The sequence below is a fragment of the Castanea sativa genome, chromosome 3, assembly GCF_040712315.1.
Source record: "Castanea sativa cultivar Marrone di Chiusa Pesio chromosome 3, ASM4071231v1".
Classification (NCBI taxonomy): domain Eukaryota; kingdom Viridiplantae; phylum Streptophyta; class Magnoliopsida; order Fagales; family Fagaceae; genus Castanea; species Castanea sativa.
The window spans coordinates 42,777,895-42,800,536 of NC_134015.1; the positions used below are offsets into that span (position 1 = coordinate 42,777,895).

General features: G+C 35.6%; 1 protein-coding gene across 1 annotated transcript; it reads right to left on the minus strand.

Moving 5' to 3' along the window:
- Positions 1–21,171: 21,171 nt before the first annotated feature.
- On the minus strand, positions 21,172–22,033 carry LOC142628991 (17,18-epoxy-17-hydroxycur-19-ene N-malonyltransferase-like). The gene is made up of 3 exons (XM_075803000.1): positions 22,024–22,033; positions 21,558–21,892; positions 21,172–21,318 (listed from the first exon to the last, which is right to left on the minus strand). The coding sequence occupies exons 1-3, from the start codon at positions 22,031–22,033 to the stop codon at positions 21,172–21,174; spliced, it is 492 nt and encodes a 163-aa protein (XP_075659115.1).
- Between the last annotated feature and the right edge of the window lie 609 nt (positions 22,034–22,642).

The window sequence follows — 22,642 nt, forward strand, 5'->3', positions numbered from 1 at the left end:
CTAAAACCAATTGGTGTTAGAAAGAAGCTCAAGTCTTTGAATTATAGAGCACAATGCCCTGTGTCTGCACGAGTTGCACAGGCACGTACCAAAAAATACAGGGTACCAACCCCATGCTTAAGGGCAACAAGAGTTTAATGGTATGGTTTATATGCCCCATACATTTATAAATTTCAAAGCTAGATTGAAAGAAGAGAAATAAAAGTATTAAAGTGTTCTTTTACTCCATCTAACTTCCTCTTTGTGCATTGTGAGTGAATCAGCTTCTTTGCATGTGAGTGTTTGCAAGCGTGAGTAAAGAAAGTGTGTGATGGTCTACCATTTCATATTTTCCCGACTTACTAATTAAATAAAATTTTGATAATCAGAGTATCCAAATGAACGCTTTGTTGGGGATTTCAACAAATCAAAGAGTAATAATAAAAGAACGTGATTGACTTGGAGGCACAATTAAATGTTATCCTTAAACAATATTTGTCCCTATATGCAAGTTGCTAAAGGGTTTCTATAAACTTATCCCCAGGATACAACTAAGTTTATTGGGTTCTGCAAATAGCAATTTTGGAGAATACCCATAGGATTTTGTGTTTCTTAGAAACTACTTTTGGGAGAGAAAAGAAGTATATTTTTCAAGTGAACATAAATCTCTATTTATACCCATAGAGTAATATTTTATCAAAAGACACGTATAGAGAGTTAAAATGTTTCATACAACCGTTCACAATGCTTGAAACCTTCTAAAATGTTCAAAACAATTATCAGAAAATTATGCAGAAATTCAGTTTTCACGAGTCTCGATTGATTGAGTATCAATCGAAGGTTCTTTTTGATTGATTGAATAGGAATCAAACACCTACCGAATCAAGCCGAGACTCCAAGATATTATTCCTCATCACTTTGATTGATTGAGCAAAAGTTTTAATCGATCAAACATACTGAATTTTGAATATTCACTTAGAAAATTCCAGAACTTAAATTTTCACTTTATTCATTTAACAAATGAATACTCTTCAACCTTATATCATTATTACAACTTATCCATGTATATACCTATATATACAACAACCCCCACTAGGTTGTAATAATATATGTCTCACTTGATTGATATTCTATCATGCAAATGGAAGGTGTCTTTCAACTTAAACCGCCATTTAGTGTAATTGCTCAAAAAATCAACAGAGTTAATGGTGGCTTGGTTCTTAAACCAAAACTCTTATGTGTTGAAATCGGAAACAACACACACATGAGAATATCCACAATATATTTAGATATCCATTGTTGTTAGCACTATTACGGTCTTGTGCTCTTTCCGGTTGAGTGAAAATGCACAAGAGAAAACCCTTTTACTCTTACTAGAAGCAGCACCACTCCTATGTTCACAAAGGTGAATTTCATTCTTATTTCCTTGTTACACAGACATTTATGATTTATGAACTTCATTAAGAGTGTAAAAACTCATCCTTTATTTCATCATAATAGTTTGCACTAATTTATCCTAAATGAGACACAAATTTTGTGCTCTTACTAACCACATATCAATAGCTTGTTATTACCCTTTAAACCTCTTAGATATAATCAGTTTGAAGTTGGGTTCCCACTACTGGTAATTCTCTTAAAAGAAGGGTTTTAGTCCCATTCCAATTGATGTTATCCTTACCCAGTCTTGAGACACACTTTGGTAAATGACCTATTTTAAGTTTAGAATTTACTTAGGTAATGGACTAGTCCAACCACACTTGACTTGCCTTACGTATTCTTGTCTTAGACTTTTAAATCTAAGTTCACATTGTATACAACTCATGTATGTAAAGTTGTAATTTACAACTATTTTGTGTTGGCTTTAATTCCATGCCAAATTTGATTGTAATTTTGTTTAATCTTTTGTACCCTGTATTTATGTGGGATTTATTTGTAAGGGTTGTGTGTGAGAGAGAGAGTGTGAAGACTCAAGGCATCTATTGAAGACAAAAGGAGTTTTTGCGGGTAGCTCGCGACTAGCCATCCCGCGAAGTGATGCATGTGCCCAACACATGACTGGAATGCGAAGAGTCATGACAGATGGTGACAACTAGTTTTCGCGGGTATCTCACGAGAAGGCCTTACCCACGAGACACTCACGAAATAGTTTGTTTTGCTATTTTGTCCTATCTGCTCCACTACATCCTCATACACACTATATATTAAGTAAATAGCTTTTCAGAGAGAAAACCCTAGCTTCAAACCCTTGAGAGTGTGAGATTGTTATACCCACAATTCTCTACACCATCCATTGTGGTTTTCCTTTACTCCTACCTCTCCATTTACAAATCATTGAGAGGTTGATAGCCTAAACACTTACCACATCTATACTGAGTGTCTAGTGAGGTTTTGGTGCTACTGGGAAGCATTGGAAGAAGCCAAGCTTTGGCGGATGCAATCAGGCGCATTGCGGGATCCAGAAAGATAGACGAGACACGGTTCCGAGAAGCCTTGTTGGAGTAGGAGCTTGGAGGGCTTAGGTGCACTGGGTAGACTAGGCTTGGAGGGTCTTTTGCTATTCTTGTATCCCAACTTATTATCTAGTGGATCAATTTACCGCTTGGAGGGCGGCGGAGAGGTTTTTCGCCAAGTTCTTCGGTTTCCTCTTTAATAACACATCGGCGTGTTATCTTGTGTTTGCATCTCTCTTCCCTACTCTTTTAGCTTTCATTTTACTGCTATGATTTGTTTAATATGGCTTAGAGTAGTTGTTTTGTTTGTTCGCTCGCATTTACTCTATTCCACACTTAGTCTAAGTTAGAGTAAAATCAACCGAGCCGTAATTTATTAATTTGGGGTCTAAACAGCTCTTGTGTTTTTAACACAAATTCAAGCTTTCAATGTATACCATACGCCTTGTGGTTTCACAACTAAAGTACAAGGAATGGCTTACTATGATCGTGGCAACGACACTTTATCAAAACCTTAGCCATTTTCTTTCCTTGCCCGTTACCATTATAATCAATGCTTTAAATTTAATTCTATAGAAGAGTAAAAATACAGCTTTTTTCTTTAATGTTTACATAACGCACCCCCACATGTAGTGATTATCTAACTAGACATAGATATTATCACTCAAATCAATAAAAAAATTAACTTTAAATATTCTATATAATAGATATTCATCACAATCAATTACTTTCTAGTGATTGACCTCATGTTTTAGAAACTTTGAAAGTCTAAATACTGTGAAAGCAATGTCTAGTTTAGTTCCATACATGATACGCAACATGTACTTAATGCACTAGCAAACTCGAGCTATGCATCCACCTTCCAGTAATCTCTTTATTTGATATTGAAATCAAAGTTCATTTGCCTCTTTAACAATATTTAAATCTAAGAAGCAATTTCTCAACACAATGAGATAACACAATTCCCAATAGAATGAAAAAATGTTAGGAACCTAGAGGTTCCTAATGGGGATGGGTATGAATTGTAGCTATAGGGGGAGTGATGGGAATTGTAGGAAATTTGACTTAATTTGAGATAGTCACCCTCCATAGAGAGAGAGAGAGAGAGAGAGAGAGAGAGTAACGTCCCAGTCAGGAAAAAAAAAGGGTAAAGGTCTGATTTTTTTGAGACACACGTGCCTCCCACCTACCCCACCCATTCCCACCACACATTTCACACTATCTTATCTCCTCTATTTGGCCGGCTCACTTATTTCCTTTCTTCTCTCTCTCTCTCTCTCTCTCTCTTTTAATCTAAGCTTTAATAATGATACCCATGTCATTTGTGAGCATTGGTAGTGATATTTATGTGTTTATATGTATGGTTTTTGTATTGGTGGGATTATTTGATGAGTGAGTTTATGGTTTGCGCTAATGGTGGCTATCTAAGGTTTATTTGTAGTGGAAATTTAGGGGTTTTGAGTTATAACATGTGATGGTTGGTAAATCTAATTTTTCCGTCGCTATTGGGTTTATTTGGAGTTAGCTGAAGTTCTAAATTCCTTGTCTTGGAGGATATTTTGATTTTTCTTTCATGGGTCTCTTCATGATGTAGTGTAAATCTTATGGAATCTAGTCATAATGTTGGAGATGATATTGAATGGTTTAACTTTATAAATTGGAGTTTATGTCTTGTGAATTAATTTGTTGAGAAACTTTGGAAGTGGAATATATTATTGATGAGGTTAAATACTAGGCTTGCCTAATTAAGTGCTTATTTGGCAATTCCTAAATTGTAGCTAGATACAATTTCAAGCTTTATGCTTATTGTGATAGGTTTACTTGATATTGTTTAGGTTCTAACTAATCTCCTTGGAGCTTGGAGAATTAGGTCTTTGGCGGGTTGTGAGGTAAGTAACTTTGTAATGGGATTTTTGAAAAATAACCATGTTGCATAAATGTTGTTTTTGGGTTAGACACACTTTTGGAAACTACCTGTGGAAACTATATTTTCCTAAAAACTATTGTGTCGTAATCTTAATATATATATATATATGAAAATGCATCATATTTGGTATTATGTTTGGGGAATTGCATGAATTGTTGACATGAAAAAATGAGCATCTTTTATTTAATCTTTAATAAGAATGAAGTTGAAAACCTTACAAACTTTGTAAAAGTTAGATTATTTAAGGTTTTTCTGAAATTGCCTGGATATAAACTATGTATTTAAAAGTACATGTATACCTGTGAGCCTTATATTATTTTAACCTTATGCCATGTGTGATTTCTTGGAGATCACCCGATTTGATTTCAGTAATCTTTGTGAGAACGGAATCAGATTTAGGTCAGTGCCCTTTCACTTTGGATGACGTGTTCTTCCCAGCTGCTCATGGGGGGAAGAGGTTCTTTAACTGTGTATGGGTGAGGCTGTTGCCTTGGGGCCAAAAGTCCATATGCAAAAGAGGTCCTATTTGACATGCTCTCTCTGCTGCCTATGGGGGGGGGGGGGGGAGAAAAACCTTGAGGGTATGGATGAGGCTACTGTCCATGAGGCCAAGAAAGTGCATACCATTGAGGACAATATTATGCCAGTTGTGAATGAGTGGATCCCCTTCCCGGTTTATGTGGTAGTGTGGTATATTTGTAATAGATTATTGTATGTTAGATTTTATGGTTTTGGAAATTATATTGTTGGTGCATACATATTATAGTATATAGATTCAATGTATTTACTTTGAAAAACTTTGTGTTTCATTATTCAATCATTCTTGTCACATAATTATTATTATTGAAAATGAAACTTGTATTTCCCCCACCCTATTAATTATGGTACTTACTGGGCTCTGTCTCATTCCATTATTTTACAAAAATTTTTAGAGTAGGCAACAATCATTTGGAGACAGCTTTTTGGTGGCTAACAGTAGTTAGACTAACTACTGATGGAGGCTGAACTTTTGTGATGAAGATATTTAGATGATGTACATCTTAGAGTAGGCTTGACTCATTCTTTTGTATATTATAGTGGTTGTGACTTTATTCCCACTGATGGGATAAGGTGATTATATGTAATTATTTATTCAGACCTTAATTCTTTTGTCGCCAATGGTTCTTGTAATTATTGCATAGAGCTTTGACTTATTTTGAAGTATATTTAATGGAATTATTATAATAATTCTTGATGCTGGTATTTGATATGATTTACTTGGATTGAATTGTCTAAAAGGAAAAATCTACAAGTAATTTTGAGACGTCTTTGTCATGCACTAAGAAATTAGTTTATTCTTCAATTGATATCTAATGTTGAATTACAGTAATGTATTTATAGGAGACTGGCTCTAATGTCATTGGCCCACATGGCTTAAGATAATTTGCTAGTTAATTCAACATGTTCTGTATTAATTAAGCCATGTGTTAAATGAGCTACATGTGTTCAAATCCTAACTAACTCATCCTAATCCTGATCTTGATTAACTAGCGAACTACCTAACTAAAGGGATTACAACAATTATTTCATATTCCTAGCATATCCCTCCCCTTGAAAACACCTTGCCCACAAGGTGTTGTGGTGAAATGACACCTTCATTAAAGGAGATCTTCCAATGGACCAATACTTTAGTGACATTTTGATCACCATATTCATGCATTTCTATTTGATAAGCGGTATCATGCACATGAAGGTTTCTTCTTTGTAGATCTTCAAACTTTGCTCAAATTCTTGAGCCGTCAATGGTTCTTCAATCTTCAAGGTCTCATTGGTTCTTTGAACCTTGGAATGTTTTTGTATCCTTAAGACCTCATTTGATTCTAGAACCATTAAAATTGTTGGCACTCGCATCTTGGATTCTTGGATCGCCGACACTTGGATTGCCAATTCTTGAATTATAGACTCTTGAATTGAAGCCTCTATTAGTGCATCAAGAATTGGTTCTTGGAAGATCATCATCACCTTCTTTGTTGGTTCTTTGGACTGAACTTCAAGGGCTGTGTCTTCATGTATATCATCATCCAGTTTGACACAAAGATCAACATCCTAGCTTGCAACAACAATAGTAGATTCTTGGAACTTGATTTGTTCTTTAGATTCCATTGAATAAAGAGATTGTAACTCCTCTTCTGTCATGTTCTCAAGATCCTCTTGCAATCAAGAGATTTTTTCTTTCATGGCCTTTTTAGATTCAGCGAAGGCCTTGACTTTCTCTGAAACATCATTGACATCTTCTAAAGTTTTGTTCACCATTTGCTATATTTCTTTCCAAAGTTCTCTTTGGTCAAATTCGCTCATCTCAAGATCGATGTCTTTGATATCAAATGTTAGGAACCTGGAGGTTCCTAATAGGGATGAGTATGAATTGTAGGGGGATAGATGAGAATTGTAGGAAAATTGACTTAATTAGAGGTAGTCACCCTCTATAAAGAGAGAGAGAGAGAGAGAGAGAAGGATGCACTAATACACTAAGAAATTAGTTTATTCTTCAATTGATATCTAATGTTGAATTACAATTATGTATTTATAGGAGACTAGCTCTAACGTCATTGACCCACATGGCTCAAGATAATTGGTAGTTAATTCAACATGTGCTCTATGAATGAAGCCATTTGTTAAATGAGCTACATGTGCTCAAATCCTAACTAACTCGTCCTAATCTTAATCTGAACCAACTAGCTAACTACCCAACTAAAGGGATTACAACAATTATTTCATATTTCTAACATAAAACACTAATCTCAACACAATGAGATTACTCAAATCTTAACCAAATGAGATAACATAAATCTCAAAATAGATTATGTTAGGTTCTAAGTACTTAGGAACTAATGTATTAGAACTCTAATATGTATTGTTGGCAAACCATGATCAAAATAGGTGTCTAGTTATGTTTTAGACTTGCTCAAAGTATGTGATTTATGTAAAGTTGGAATTGAGTTAACTGCAGAAGTTACTGTGCATTTTGGCTTGACTCGATCGATCGAGAATTAGACTCGACCGATCGAAAGTCGTGCAGATTGTTTTTCTCTGCAAATTTTCCAACTCAGCCCTAAGCCCATATGACGTGTAGGGTTTTATGTTTTGCTCTAGATATAAAAGGCAAACCCTAGTCACGTTTTTGAGGTTGCTCATATTGCTGTTTGTGTGAATCTCTTGTGAGATCGGAGAGGTGCTTGCCTTCACACAAGCATAGGATTATCAAGAAGGAGATTTCTTCTAGAACTTGATGATCATTCAGTTGCTGCCATAAGACCTTAAAGATACATAAGTGGGAGTGCTTGTACTTGCTGGAGAATCCAAGAAAGAAGGAGTCCGTGGTCTCGGAGCTTGCATATGGTCGTGTCAGTAAGTTCTCCTGGTGGGTAGCAATAGGATGTTAGTGGTCTAAGTCGCTATTGTATAACTTCGATTCTTTCATAGTGGATTCAGGTTTACCTTGAGGATAGCTAGGTTAAATTCTCTCCAGGTTTTTTACCGGTTTGGTTTTCCTAGGTCATCATATCTTTGTGTTCTTTTATATTCCGCACTTTGCATTGATATGATTATATGATTGTGTTAACCTAGATCTGGAATTTGGACTAAGTAATAACTTGGCTTATTAACTAGGTTAATCCAATTGTGGTTTAAGGGGTTTAAATAAACTCTACAAGTGGTATTAAAACGGGTAGCTCTTGTGAGTAGATCTGTTGATCTCTAAGCTGATTCTTGACCCCTGTTGTCATGGAACATGGACACTCTCTTGTTATTCCTCCTCACTTTGATGGGAATAATTATGCTTACTGGAAAGTAAGGATGAAAGCTTTCCTGAAATCCATAGATGAGAGAGTCTGGAACTTCGTTGAATACGGATGGGAGAAGCCCACTACTCCTGTGAGTGAGTGGCAAACTTCTCAGAAAGAAGCAGCAGCCTTCAATAGCAAAGCTATGAATGCTATCTTTAATGCTGTTTCTATGGAGGAATTTAAGAGAATCTCTAATGTTGAGGTTGCTCACACTGCTTGGAATATCCTCTAAACTGTGCATGAAGGTACAAAGGCAATTAAAGTCAATAAGTTGCAACAATTAACACCTAGATTTGAAAGCATTAGGATGTCTGATGATGAATATTTTGATGAATTCAATACTAAACTAAATGACATTGTTAATTCTGCTTACAACTTAGGTAAAATCTATGATCAACCTAAAATTGTTAGGAAGATTATTAGATCTTTAACTGAAGATTTTAGACCCAAAGTGACTGCCATCACTGAGAGCAAGGATGTGGACTCCATCCCTGTTGATAAACTTGTAGGATCTCTTCAGTCCTATGAGTTAGACCTACCCAAAACTAGCAAATCCAAATCAATGGCTCTCAAGTTTATTGATGATGTTGAGGCTGGTGGATTTGATGATGAACTCTTTGCTACAGAGATTGCTTACCTTGCCAAGAACTTTAGAAATTTCCTTAGAAATAGCAACAGAAGGGCAAGAGGTAAAAACACTGATGAACCTAGAAATTTTAGGAAGAATGATTCTACTAAGGTTAACAAAATAGATAAACCTAGAGAAAAAGTAGGTCAATCTTCAAATAATTCTATGGGTCCTCAATGTTTTGGATGTCAAAGGTATGGTTATATGAAATCTAAATGTCCAACATTCTTGAGGTCTAAGGGTAAGGCTATGGCTGTAACCCTTAGTGATGATAAAGTTCTGATGATGAGTCTGGCTGTGACGAGGATGGAAACTTCATTGCTTTCACTGCTACTGCTGTAGTCATTGAGAGTGTGACTGTTGAAGAGAACCCTTCTAATGGGGAACTCTCTAAGGATGCAGATCTACAAGAAGCCTACAATAAACTTTGCAAAGTTGCTGCAAAGGATGCCATGAATGTTGAATTAGGCTTAAAGAAAATTGCATCTCTTGAGCTTGAAAAGAAAAATTTGCTTGTGAATTTGTTTAATGCTATTGAACTTTTGAATAATGTGAAGACTGAGAATATGCTTTTGCTTGATAAAGTTAAATCTTTGGAACATGATCTATCTATTGCTAGAGAACAAACGAATAGGTCTGCTAGTTCCAAACTTGATCAGATGTTGAGTGTTCAAAAGTCTCCTTCCGACAAAACTGGTTTAGGTTTTGTAGAAAGCATCAATGTGTCTGCACCTAATTCCACAATCTTTGTTCCTTTATCTTCTTCTGAACCCCCTGTGAGTGAGGTTGTTAGTGATGTTGTCAAACCCATAGAAGTTCACCTCTCAGGAAGATTAGGGTTGATCTGAAAGAGTCTAAACCTTAGAAGTTTACCCTTTCTAAGAACAGGACACATGAGAAGTCTGCATGGTTGTGTCATTTTTGTGGAAAGTCTGGGCACATTCGTCCAAACTGTTACAAGCTTCAAGCTTCTGAGAGAACAAACAAACCAAAAGTATCTCTGCCTCAAGCACAAGATCCTATGGTACTTATTGGTGAGTTGGTAAAGGCTCTAAACCTTTATTCCAATTCTGGAGTTATAAATCATTCTAATATGAATAAGAACTCTAATGCTCAAGGTGCATCTAAAAGACTTTGGATGCAAAATGCTCAATCTAAGTGAGTCTTTCTGACATAATCCTTATGTTTCATTGCTCTACTCTTTGTGACCATTTTTTTGTAGGACTTGCATTGCATAACATTCATGCATTTCATTCTAGGATGTTTTTGTTATTTTTTATAAAAAAAAAAGGGGAAGCAAAATGTGTTTTGCATTTATTCTTTTGGTTTTGAAAACAAGGTTGGTCATTTTATTTACACATAATATGTTTATGTACTGTGTTTAGCTTGGATGAGCTTATTTTCTTGCACTTTACTAGTTAAAGCTTTGTAGTGCATGTTGTGTGGGAAGATGTTTGTAATTTTTTACTACTTTGTCGCTATCTTGAAGTCACATGTCTTTAACTGTCGGACTTGAACCTTTTGAGAAAGACATAAATAACCATCTCACCATTGTTCACTAGCCAATCATAAACACCTTAGTGCATATCATAAGATGTTGTGCTCAAGAAAGTGTAGCACATGCACAAAAAGAACATAAGGTGTAGCCTCAGTTTATATAATTAAAATTGGTGTGTACATTATTGGATTATAATAATTTCAATCAATTAAAATTGGTGTGTACATTACCCCCCGGCTAATTCTTAATAAGTTTTTGATCAAATAAAATTGGTGTGTACATTATGAGGCAAATCAAGAAACTTACATGATTGCAAACTTTTATTCTAGGAGATGTGAGAGTTATATGATGTAACTCTTTGAGGGCTTGTCTCTTTTAAATGTATGTGATGGATTTCGTAGATATTGAGATTATTTACTATTCACATATCACCTCACATGTATCTCAAGCTTTTACTAGTTGCACACACTACACAAGTTACTCTTTGTTAAATTTGGTACATGATATTGTGTGTGAATTTGGTTTGGCCATGTTTAAGAGTTGGCAAAAATTGTGTTTTTGATGATTAGAAATTTTGTTTTGAAGTTCTGGGTTGAAAACTCATGTTTTTGAAAAACTTTTAAACTCATTCTCATGCATTTCATCTATGAAATAACTTGGTTTGAGTAGTTTCTGCAAAATCTTTTGCTGTTTTTCAAAAAATTCTGTTTTCTAGAATTTCGATCGATCGAAGCTATTTCTCGACCGATCAAAAATGCATTAAAATTTTTGGTTAGGTTCTTCCCGACTCGATTAGTATTTGATCGATGCTCGATCGATCGAAACTGAAAAATTTTCAGTTTCTATGTTTTTGACCAAATTTTTTTTCCATGCATCGTTTGTGGTTAGGATTCACATGCATTGCATTGATTTTTGTATCCATCTTGCAGTTTTGCAATCATATGTCTTATTGTTTTCACACATAACATGCATACACTTTGCTAAATTGGGTACTTAACTTGATCTAGAAATTGATTGATTAATTTTTTTTGAGTCCTTTGTACTTTCTAGTATATGCTATTTTTATGTGTGAACTATAGAAAATATTTTTCTTAAGAGATATGATGGATAATCAATGTGCAAATATTTTCTCATACTCATGCATTTTATTCATACTTTTCAATGCTTTGAGGAGTTTTTGCATCAAATTGCTCTATTTTTCAAAAATATGTGTTTTCCAGAATTTCGACCGGTCGAATTTGTTTTTCGATCGATCGAAATTGCAATTAAATTTTTTGGTCAGCCTCTATCTGTTTCGATCGATGCTTGATTGGTTTTCGATCAATCGAAGCATTTTCGATCAATCGAATCTGTTTTTTGATCGATCAAAAATCGTGTAGAGATTTTTTTGAAAGGGATTTCTTCTCACGTGTTCATCTACGTTTCAAAAAGTTTTTCAACTTTTCTCTCTCTATACAAACCGGTCAAGGCTTCAATCAAATTTTTGTCGTTTTCTTCTGTTCTTTTTGCAAGGTTTTTCTCTCCAAAGGCCGGTAAGACCTTTATACCCTTCCTTTTGAATTTTATTTCATGTTGCATGCATGAATTCATGCATTTAAGGGAGATTTTCAGACCTAAGCATTTTTGGGGTTTTTGATGATTCAAGCCATATTTTCTGAAATTGATTGATGGGTTTTTGTCATACAATGCTATAATCATGATCCATGATGTTTAATTTGATCAATTTGGTGTTTTGAGAAGAATTGAAAATTCTAAGGCTTGTTTTAATCTGAATTGGGGATTTTGTTCAAATTAAGTTTGATTGATGAAATTGGCTTGTTGGTTTGATGTAATTGATCATTCTAAACTGTTATCTAACTTGTGTGATGATCAATTGGTCAATTGAGTAAAATTTCGACAAGTGGTTTTTTTTCAAAATTTTGGAGTTTTTGTTTTAAACTCTATGCTCAAGCCAATTTTTTGTTTCTAAACTTAAAAATTTGAACTTGTTGTCGCTGCATTAGAGCATGCATAATGACATTTATCTATTCATGCATCATATAGATTTCTTATTGTGCTAACTTGTAGTCTGTCCTTGTGTTTTGTTTTTGTTCTTTTTTTTGTGTCTCTGTTTCTTACTCTAGCACCATGCCTAGGAAGACTAGAGCCAATAGGTCATCCACCTCTACTTTTGATCCTTCCTTTAAGAGTGACAAATTCTTGAGTGCGAAGCACCAAGAGACCTTTGAGACCTTTAACACAAAGAGGAAGATTTGGGTTGAGCGTAGGGTTCTGTTAGATGAGATTGATCCTGCCATTAGGGCAAACTTTGAGCGTTGAGGCTGGTTGTCTCTTTTGGATTTTGATTCTCCTCCTCTAGCCATCTTGATTAGAGAGTTCTATTCAAACCTCTCTATTCACCCCTATGATTTCGGCACTCTTGTGAGGAGTTAGATTCGTGGTGATGAGTATACCATTACCCCTTCGGTAGTGGCTAATGCTTTTGGGGTACCGCTTGTTCAGCATCCTATTTACCCCTATGATGTGTCTCCTTCCCTAGACGACATCATATCATACATCACTGGTACTTCTATCCGGTGGGGTTCTGATCCTCGGATCACTTCTACTGAGCTCACTGAGTCTACCTATCTTATATTTAGGATAACGTGTCATTCATTGTGGCCTATTTCACATCTGCACACCATTCCTTTGGAGCAATGTGGTTTTTTGTATGCTTTTGTTACGGATGCTCCTATTAGTTTTCCTCATCTGTTTCTTCATTCTTTGAACGAAGTTTATAGGAGTTCCTCTACTGCTCATGCTCTTTTTCATCCTATTTTCATTCATAATATTTTGTTGTTTTTAGGTTTGTCTGACTTCCCCGTTTCTGAGCCCGTCCATGTTATTGCTCCCATCGGTGCCACTTTTTTTAGGCAGAAGGCTACTCAGATGAGAAAGCACTCTAAGCGTTCTAGAGTTGAGTCTTCTGGTACCGTACTCCCTTCTTCTTCTACAGGTGTTCCTTCTGGTGAGGATTCTGCTGATCCTGTAGGAGATGCTACTGCTGATGTTCCTCCACCATCGACTTTGGATGGATTTGACATTCGTAGTACTTTGGAGTATGTTGTGACTGTTTAGGCGGCTTATGGTCAGATTTTGGTGGACATTTTGGACGAGATCCGTGCTTTGCGAGCAGACTTGGCGCTTCTTAGACGTTCGTCTTCGCCACCTCTTTTTGATGATGGATTTTGATTTGTCCTTTGGCATTCTGTCACAAAAAGGGGGAGTAGATTGTATATCTTAAGGGGAGTTTTGGAGGGTTTGGGACTTTGTTCTTTGAGAGCCTGTGGAGATTAGAGTGTATCTAGGTGCTTTACTGTGTACTTATTGTTTTTGGCTCTTATAGTATTCTTGTTAGGGGGAGTTACATTTTATTTTTTTTGGATATGATTGTTGTTTCACTGCTTATAGACTTATGATTATTGAGTTATTTATTGATGTTCGTCTATATTTTGTGTTTTGTGAAATCAAGATTTTTATTATATTGTACTTGTATTTTCCACACATGCGTTTATGCATTTTGTTTAGTGTTTCAGGAAAAATACAAGTTGATTCAATTGAGCTGCTCTTTACACTTGCAACTGATGGATAGTAGTTAGGATTGGATTTGTTATAATTGGCATATTTTTTTGTAATGGACTTTTCTTTGTAAACTTTGAGCTTTTAGTTGTGTTTTGTCACGGATTGCCAAATGGGAAGTTTGTTAGGTTCTAAGTACTTAGGAACTAATGTATTAGAACTCTAATATGTATTGTTGGCAAATCATGATCAAAACAGGTGTCTAGTTATGTTTTAGACTTGCTCAAAGTATGTGATTTATGTAAAGTTGGAATCGAGTTAACTGCAGAAGTTACTGCGCATTTCTACCTGACTTGATCGGTCGAGAATTAGACTCGACCGATCGAAAGTTGTGCAGATTGTTTTTTTCTGTAGAATTTCCAACTCAGCTATAAACCCATATGACGTGTAGGGTTTTATGTTTTGCCCTAGGTATAAAAGGCAAACCCTAGTCACGTTTTTGAGGTTGCTCATATTGCTGTTTGTGTGAATCTCTTGTGAGATTGGAGAGGTGCTTGCCTTCACATAAGCTTAGGATTATCAAGAAGGAGATTACTTCAAGAACTTGATGATCATTCAGTTGCTGCCATAAGAGCTTAAATATACACAAGCGGGAGTGCTTGTACTTGCTGGAGAATCCAAGAAAAAAGGAGTCCGTGGTCTTGGAGATTGCACGTGGTCGTGTCAGTAAGTTCTACTGGTGGGTAGCAATAGGATGTTAGTGGTCTAAGTTGCTATTGTATAACTTCGATTCTTTCATAGTAGATTCAAGTTTATCTTGAGGATAGCTAGGTTAAATCCTCCCTAAGTTTTTTACCGGTTTGGTTTTCCTAGGTCATCATATCTTTGTGTTTTTTTATATTCCGCACTTTGCATTGATATGATTATATGATTGTGTTAACTTAGATCTGGAATTTGGACTAAGTAATAACTTGGCTTGTTAACTAAGTTAATCCAATTGTGGTTTAAGGGGTATAAATAAACTCTACAGATTAATATAGTGCACATCTCCACTATATTTCTTTACTTGATTCTCATTCATAAAAGACCTTCATTTAATTAATTAAAGAAGTACAAACCAACAGGTCTTTCAAGTAAACTTCTTTACCAAGATCACTATTTAAGAAAGTCACTTCACATCTATGTGATGTATACTCAAAATATATGTGGTCACACAATCCAATGTTTCAATTATTGATCCTTGAATGTTCATTTGATGAACTCACTTGTCCTCTCTTTATTACACAAAGAGATACTTTCAAATTAGGACCACAACTATAGACACCTCATTTTGTACTTGTTTATAAATTTTGGTGTCGGCCCTAATGATGAGCTTGACATATGTAAACCAAGGATAATTAAAGAGTTCACAATAGTTTCGAGGTAATCACAACTCAAAAGTGTTCAAATCGCTTTAAAATCGATATTGAAAAGTGATCTTTGCTCCCACACTTATGACTTTGAGATCTCCCTCAAAGGTTTTAGATTATCAGTAGTTGTTGATCTTATAACAGCAACTTGATTCCACTAGCCCTTGATTGTAGATCTCGTTCTAGTACACACTTGTAGAGTTAGAACTTAGAAGGTTATAGAAATCGTACAAATCTCATGGGAGTAACTCATAAGTCTACCAAGTGCTTCTAAAATGTAATTAGGGTTTTCCTTTTATACCTTACAGTGTTAGACTGAAACCCTAAACGTTTTCGTAGGCTTGTGCCTAATTTAAAATTTGCAAAATTAACTTTTCTACAATTTTTGATCAGTTGAGTTTAACTTTAGATTGGTCAAGCTTCACAGAACTTGAACTCTCCTTTCTGCAGCTTGAATGTTTTTGAATCTTCATTTGTACTATCTTGAGCAATGTCTAACACCTAATCTAGACATTTTTTTGTTCTTAGTCTGCCAACTTAAAACAACTCATTGTAAAGGTAGGGATTGCTTGTACCACGCCCTTTAGTAAAACTTCACCTCCTACTTGGGACAACAACTTTTCCTTCCAACCTTGTAATCTATTCTAGATTTACCACTTTTTCTAGTCTTCATGTGGTGGAGGGTTTCAAAAGCAGTCAATATATTGTCTGAGATAGCCTTGTTTGTATGAAAAGCACTTTGGGACTCTAAAATAATCACAGTTAATATTTTTTTCAATCTATGCCCCAAAAGTTTGGAGATTAATTTATATAAAATATTACACAGTGTTATGGGCCAAAATTCAGTAATCTTTTTCGGGCTTTTTACCTTAGGGATAAGTGTGATAAAAGTATGATTTACACTAGAAGGGATTTCACCTACATTAAGGCAAGAGAGAACAGCCTATGTAACATCTTCTCCAATATCACTACAATAGTGTTGATAAAAAATTGGTGGCATGCCATTAGGACTTGGCGCTTTTAATGGAGCAATATGTTTTAGAGCAACATTTACCTCTTCCCTCGAAAAATTCTTTAATAGATCCCTGTTCATCTCCTCTGTCACCACACATCTGGTGGCTGCCACAACACCATCCATATCCACCGAGTTTGAAGAACTAAAAAGATCTCAAAAGTAATCTGTGAACAGATCAGCCACATGATCCTTCCTTTCACACTACACCCCAGCTGAGTTTTTGAGGGCTGTTACCTGCTTGCATCTGAACCTTTGTGACGCCCTGCTATGAAAATAGCGTGAATTCTGATCTCCACCCTTCAACCAAGAAATTCTAGGTCATTGTTGCCACAGTTTATCTTCTTGTACTAACAAACACCAAATCTCCCTTTGCAACTGCTGAACTTTACTAACAACCCCACCATTTGTTGCCTACAATTCAACTACCTTAATTTCTTGCCTATTATCCATCAGCAGATGGACAATATTTCCAAATGAGACTCTACTCCACCACTGTAATTTTGCCTGATATTGTTTTAAATTTTCTTCAACTCAAACCATAGGAATCTCGAAATCCACCCCCCTCCAAGCATCCTTAACCATGGCATGACAACCGTTTTCAGCAAGCCATACTTGTTCAAATCGCCACAGCTTTTGTCTCCTAACTGGCATGCCCATCGGGTGAATGATGATGGGCTTATGATTAGAGGTACCGCATTCCAAATGGATAACTTTTGTAGCTAGGAATAGAGAAATCCACTCATCATTTGCTAGAGCCCTATCTAGCCCTTCCCATACCATAACACCTCCCATAATCTGCCTACACCACATGAATTTATTGCCAACAAAACCCAGGTCAGCAAAACCCAATTCATCAATGACGTCCGAAAGTATTGCATTTGCTTGAAAGGCCTCAACGTATGTCCCAATTTCTCATGAGATTTAGTGATTTCATTAAAATCTCTTGCACAGAGCTAAGGGAGATCAAAACATGAATTTAAATCTCTTAAGAAATTCGATGACTCCATATACTTGTAAGTATCAGGCTCGCCATAGAACCTTGTGAATCTCCAAGCATTTTCTTTTCCCCGGTTTACAATAGCATCTATATGGTGCATCGAGGAAGTCAATACCGAAACCTCTGCATCATCTTTCCACAAAAGAACCAATCCTCCCCCACAGGTTTCTCTAGAAACATAGTGTTTTTTTTTTTAACTTAAATTTTTTCAATACACTTGGTAGCCTAGCTTCATCCAGCCATGTTTCAGCTATAAAACAACTGCAAAATCTTGTGCTTGAATCAAATTACCAAGCTCTAAATTGTCTGTAGATTCCCAAGCTCATGACAATTCTAAAATAAAATACTCATGATCCTAGTGGGGCTGAGAAACAACCTTCGCCGATAAATTGAAAATTTTCTTATCATCTTGAGAAACCCACCAATTCTTGTTTGGTAACTCAACATAATTCAAAACTGACGCAGAAAAACGTTTTGTGTTCGAGATAAAGGGTCTGTTTGGGTAAGTTGTTTGAAAATGTGCGTTTTTAAAAATAACGTTTTTAAAATGTGCGTTTGGAAAACACAATTTTGAAAATCACAATAAAACGTTTGGTAAAACTTGTGTATAGTATTAGTTTAAAATTGCATTTCGGTGCAAATTACCAAAAAGGACTTAAAGACTTAATTTTGATATTGATATTATTCTATCATTTTTTAAGTAGCTCATGAAAATAATAATGATAAAAATAAAAATAATAATAATAATTACAATATTCACTAATCCCCACTAACGTTTCTTAAAAAAGGTAAATATTATTAAAATCAAAAACTAAATTAAAATAACCCCCAACTACTTTTCATTCCCAATGCTAATGTCAACCTCAAATAAACAAAGTGAAAAAGAGACAGCAAAGATAAGAAAGAGAGAGAGAAACAGAGATTTCATTCACATGGGCTTGCAAACTTCTTCTTGTAAATACGGACGAAGAGCAAGTGGACATGCAGGTTGTTCCTACAAGTAGTGCCTTCTTATTTCCATTTATGATAGTGATACAACTGAGCTCGTTCTTGTTATGACAACATTCTCCACCGCTACTGCAAATTCCGCCTGAGGCCTTGAGCAGTGCTGTCGCTGGAAAGTTAGGGAGGTGAGTTTATTTGTTGGCTGATGATTTTGTCATTTAGCAAATGCTTGAGGGTGTTTTAGGTATTCAAACCTTAAAAAGTATTACGAATCTGTGTTTTAAGTGGCGTTTTTTCAGAAAGTTCGTTGCTACCTCAGTTTCAAAACGTGATATATGGTGTTTGAAAGAATGCAGTTTCTAGGAAAATCACAATACCAAACACACGCATATTTGCGTTTTTGATTAAAATGCGCGTTAAGAGTTTTGGTATAGTCTATCCAAACGGGCTCAAAAATTCTAGAAACAACCCCTTGATTCTCGGAGGACACCACCTTCTTTAATTTATTTGTATGGGCCCGAGACTTTTGAATTTTTACCTTCCTCCGGTTTGAGATATCGGTAAAGGCCACAAGAGAAGTTTGTAAGTCAGAAGGAGTTGTGGGGAGCCCATCAAAACTTTTTTCAACTGTAGGGGTAAGTGGCACGTGATTGTCATCAGTGGCATGTGTTGAAGAGTCCTTATTTGGGACATCCACATCTTTAAGATCAAATTTCCTTAGTTCTTTATTAATCTGATTATCAACCAGATCCCTCAAATCCTTGCAGAATTCTTGCTCATTTGAAACTGGAGGTGAATTTTTTCCATTTTGAGGAGTTGAATCATTCGAAAAAGGAAGGAGAGAAAATATTCCCCTTGATGGGGGGAATTTCTAGATTTATCGGCTGAGTTAATGAGGATTCTAAAACGGGCTTGGCCACCACAAGAGATGCTTTCCCAGAGAAAGCCGATGACCCCGACGATCTAACTGCTGTCTTCTTCTCATAGAATCTTGGTACATGGACCACTGACCTTTTCAAGGGAACAAAAGGGGGAGCACGAAGCCATGACCCAAATTGTTGATTCTCCACGGAAAGAGTACCTTCGCTGTTGAGCCACAAATCAGTCCTTATTAGCATGAGTAAGACATCCACACCAATAACATAGGTTTGGCTTTCTTTCATACTTAAAAGAAACCCAATCTTCACCACCATCATCAAAAGAGAGAACTCGCCCATGACTTAAAGGTTTTCAAACGTCAATGATGCTCGAACCCTAAAAAATTCCCCTCCATCTTCAAACGAGGATTCAATAGTAACCACTGACCTGATCCCTGAACAAATCCCTTCAGCCACCTTTCTATTCATAAATCTAACGGGGATGTTATGGACTTGCACCCAAAAAGGAACTAGATCAAAGTTAAGGTCTCTAATATGTCGAACCTTATCATATCGTTGGAGTGCTACCAAATGTCTATCAAAACTCCTAGATTCACTTGTTAGGACTCTATCTGTTTCAAGCTTATTATCAAAAACAACGAGGACATAACATGATTACCTGCATCCTTAATCTTAAAACATTCCTGGACTACCACAGTTGAGTAAAGGTTAGAATTCGCTTAGTGTAGATCTTTGCAGCGAGAATAAACTCGTTTGATCCCAGGTCATTATGGAGATGAAAGCCTCCCCCTTCATTGTCAGAGAAAGAGAGTTTGTTCCATCCTTTTGTGATACCATCATTGAAAACTAGATAGAAAAAGAAGATTAAAAAAAAAAAAAAAAAGTGTTTCCCAAACCCCCCGAAAAAAAAAAAAAAAAAAAAAAAAACTAACCACTAGCCCAATAGATAAACAGTGTTTATCTAAGGGAACAAAAAGCCTTCGCGAAGAAGGGACTGGAAATTCTACATCTTAGGAGAAAATGACTAACACCACTTTTCACTAGTAACAGAGAAATGAGTATAAAAATAGATAATATGATGTGAAGTGTTCTGAAAACTGAGTATATAAAATAAATAAATAAAATATTTTTATGATAAAATAGACATAAATTTTTGCATGGACTGATGCGAATGCTCTTAAAGCATAAACTTAATATACTTTTTATTATGTTACTGTCTTAAATATAATATTTATTATGTTTTTATATATTCTTTTTTCTTAAAAAGTCTTGTATATAGTTTTAAATTTATTATTATTTTAAATTTTCCTTTAGATTACTTTTAGATATATTTTTTCAAACATTTCATTGTAGTTATTTAAATTTAAAATAAAAAATAAACGAAAATTATGTCCAAAATTATTTAAGTGTTTGTTTGGAAATAACTTATTTAGCTGAAATCGAAAATTTTTTGCTGAAAGTACTATAAATAAAGATAAAAAGTAGCTAAATAGTATAATAGGACCCATGAATAGTACCAAAAAGTGCAATGAAACCCATAAATTATAACAAAAATAAGCTAAATAGTAAAAAAAACTAGTTTTTTTTTTAAGCCAATATCAAATGCACACTAAATATACCTAAAAAAAATATTAATTAATTAAATAATTTCAATATCCCCTACGTATCGTATTCAATTTTTTTTTTAAACGTTGTATCCCTGTAACTGTACCCGTATCGTACCAATACTTGTATCTGTACTCGTGCATCATAGCTTATAGCCCTTTCTGGTTATGGAGGCGAATTAAGAACTTTTGGTCAAGGATTCCCATCTTGGTTAGGGGAAATTTGATCAATTTATAGGCCAAGATTTGACCTTTTGACTTCTCTAGTTCAGCAATTTGGCGACAAGTTTCTGATATGTAAACACACTGCTAATTCTCAATATCCATAATCCAAAAGAGAGTTACATAGGTATTAGAACAAATAATTCAGATTCACTTAGAAAGCAAAAATTAACTTTTTTTTCATTATTGAAAAGATTTAACCAAATCAAAATTACAATCAACTAACTGAAGGAGGCTTCAAATCAGTGCCAAAGCACTCGGATTAAAAGAGGCATATCCAAGAAGCTCCGTATCACGCTCAAATACAGCCATGTCTTCGTCTTCCAAATTGACAAATACTTCAATTCCATCCCCATTTCTTGTATCCATCATAACGATAACACCCTTTTGCACATGACTAGCAGTAGTCACCCATATTGGCTTTCCCCACCCAAAATCCGCTTCATAAAATGGGAACCTACACTAACTGCTACTAATATATACAACTTGATTACCACCAATGTATAATTTACTTAACTCTTTTCAAAACTCTTTAACGGTTGAGAACCATTCTTCCCCCCTAAACTTTTTTACGTAACTGTTGCAAAATTGTGCCATGCTTTCTTTCATTTGACCCGCCAAACCATGCAACTATATATCACTCTCCCCTCCATAGTTGATACTGCAAAAAGGGAAGCCGCGTTTCCCATAGTATTTTCTGGCAAAGGTGGTTCCGTACTTTTACGCATGTTAATTGGTAGGAGTAAAAGGGTTGGTTTTGCGGAACCAGAACTTGATCTAGATGCAGAAATTGCACATTTATAAATAAGTGCAGTCACAACTTCAACACGTGTGGGATTTTTCACTTTGTCACCAACTATGGCCTTGAGGGCAGCTATCTTAGAGGCATCAAAGACAAACCTTTTGGCGAAACTGTTTCCTACTTTAGGAGCAACTTCAGGTATAATTGTTAGGTCACCTCGTGGAACATAGAAGCCAAGTTGAACTCAGGAGATAATTCTCCATCTGGGTTACGAGTCATAGTGGCCCAATCATTGATGAACGTGACCATAGTGGCTGCGTCTCCAATCATGTGCGACATGCACATACCAATAGCCATACCTCCACAGTCAAAGTAGCTTATCTGAATAGCCACTAATTCACTACAACAAACTTGACTTGTTTCAACCCACTTTTCTCAAAGGTTGACTAAAAAGTTTCGAAATCATCACTAAAACTTGGATCGCATGGGTAAGTTTCATTAGCTTTATTCCGAGGGTCATTAAAATCCTTGAAATAAACCTATACAACCCTCGGAATAATCTATTAAAATTAGGCGGGCTAGTTTTACACTCCAGTGCTAATTTTACCTCCAAATTTAAACATTTTTCAACACATCCTATGGCAACTTTTGATAGAAGATATCTCAAAATTTCCAACCCTTGAAATAAAGTCCAAAATTAAAATACAAAAGGAAAATTTTTCTCAAAATTGGAGCTCATCTCAAAAAACTCAAAGATCGGAGCTCATCTCATCTTCGACGGGCTGATTTGTAGCAGTCAGCTATCTCATCTCCGATGACAAGCGAGCCATTTTCTGATTACAGGTCTGCCTTTCTCTGTTTGTTTCTAGAGAAATTATGGAAATTACACTTATATCCGATTCTACTAGTAAGATCTTCTACGGCTTTTCATTTTATTGCATTTCTATAGATTTACTCAGATTCTGT

Bases quoted from the DNA above. Each gene is read 5' to 3' on its own strand.
- LOC142628991 (XM_075803000.1), bottom strand. The intron at 21,319-21,557 runs GTTTGGCGGGTC...CATGTGCAAAAG, and splicing joins GAGTGATATATAGTTGCATG to GGTGTTATCGTTATGATGGA.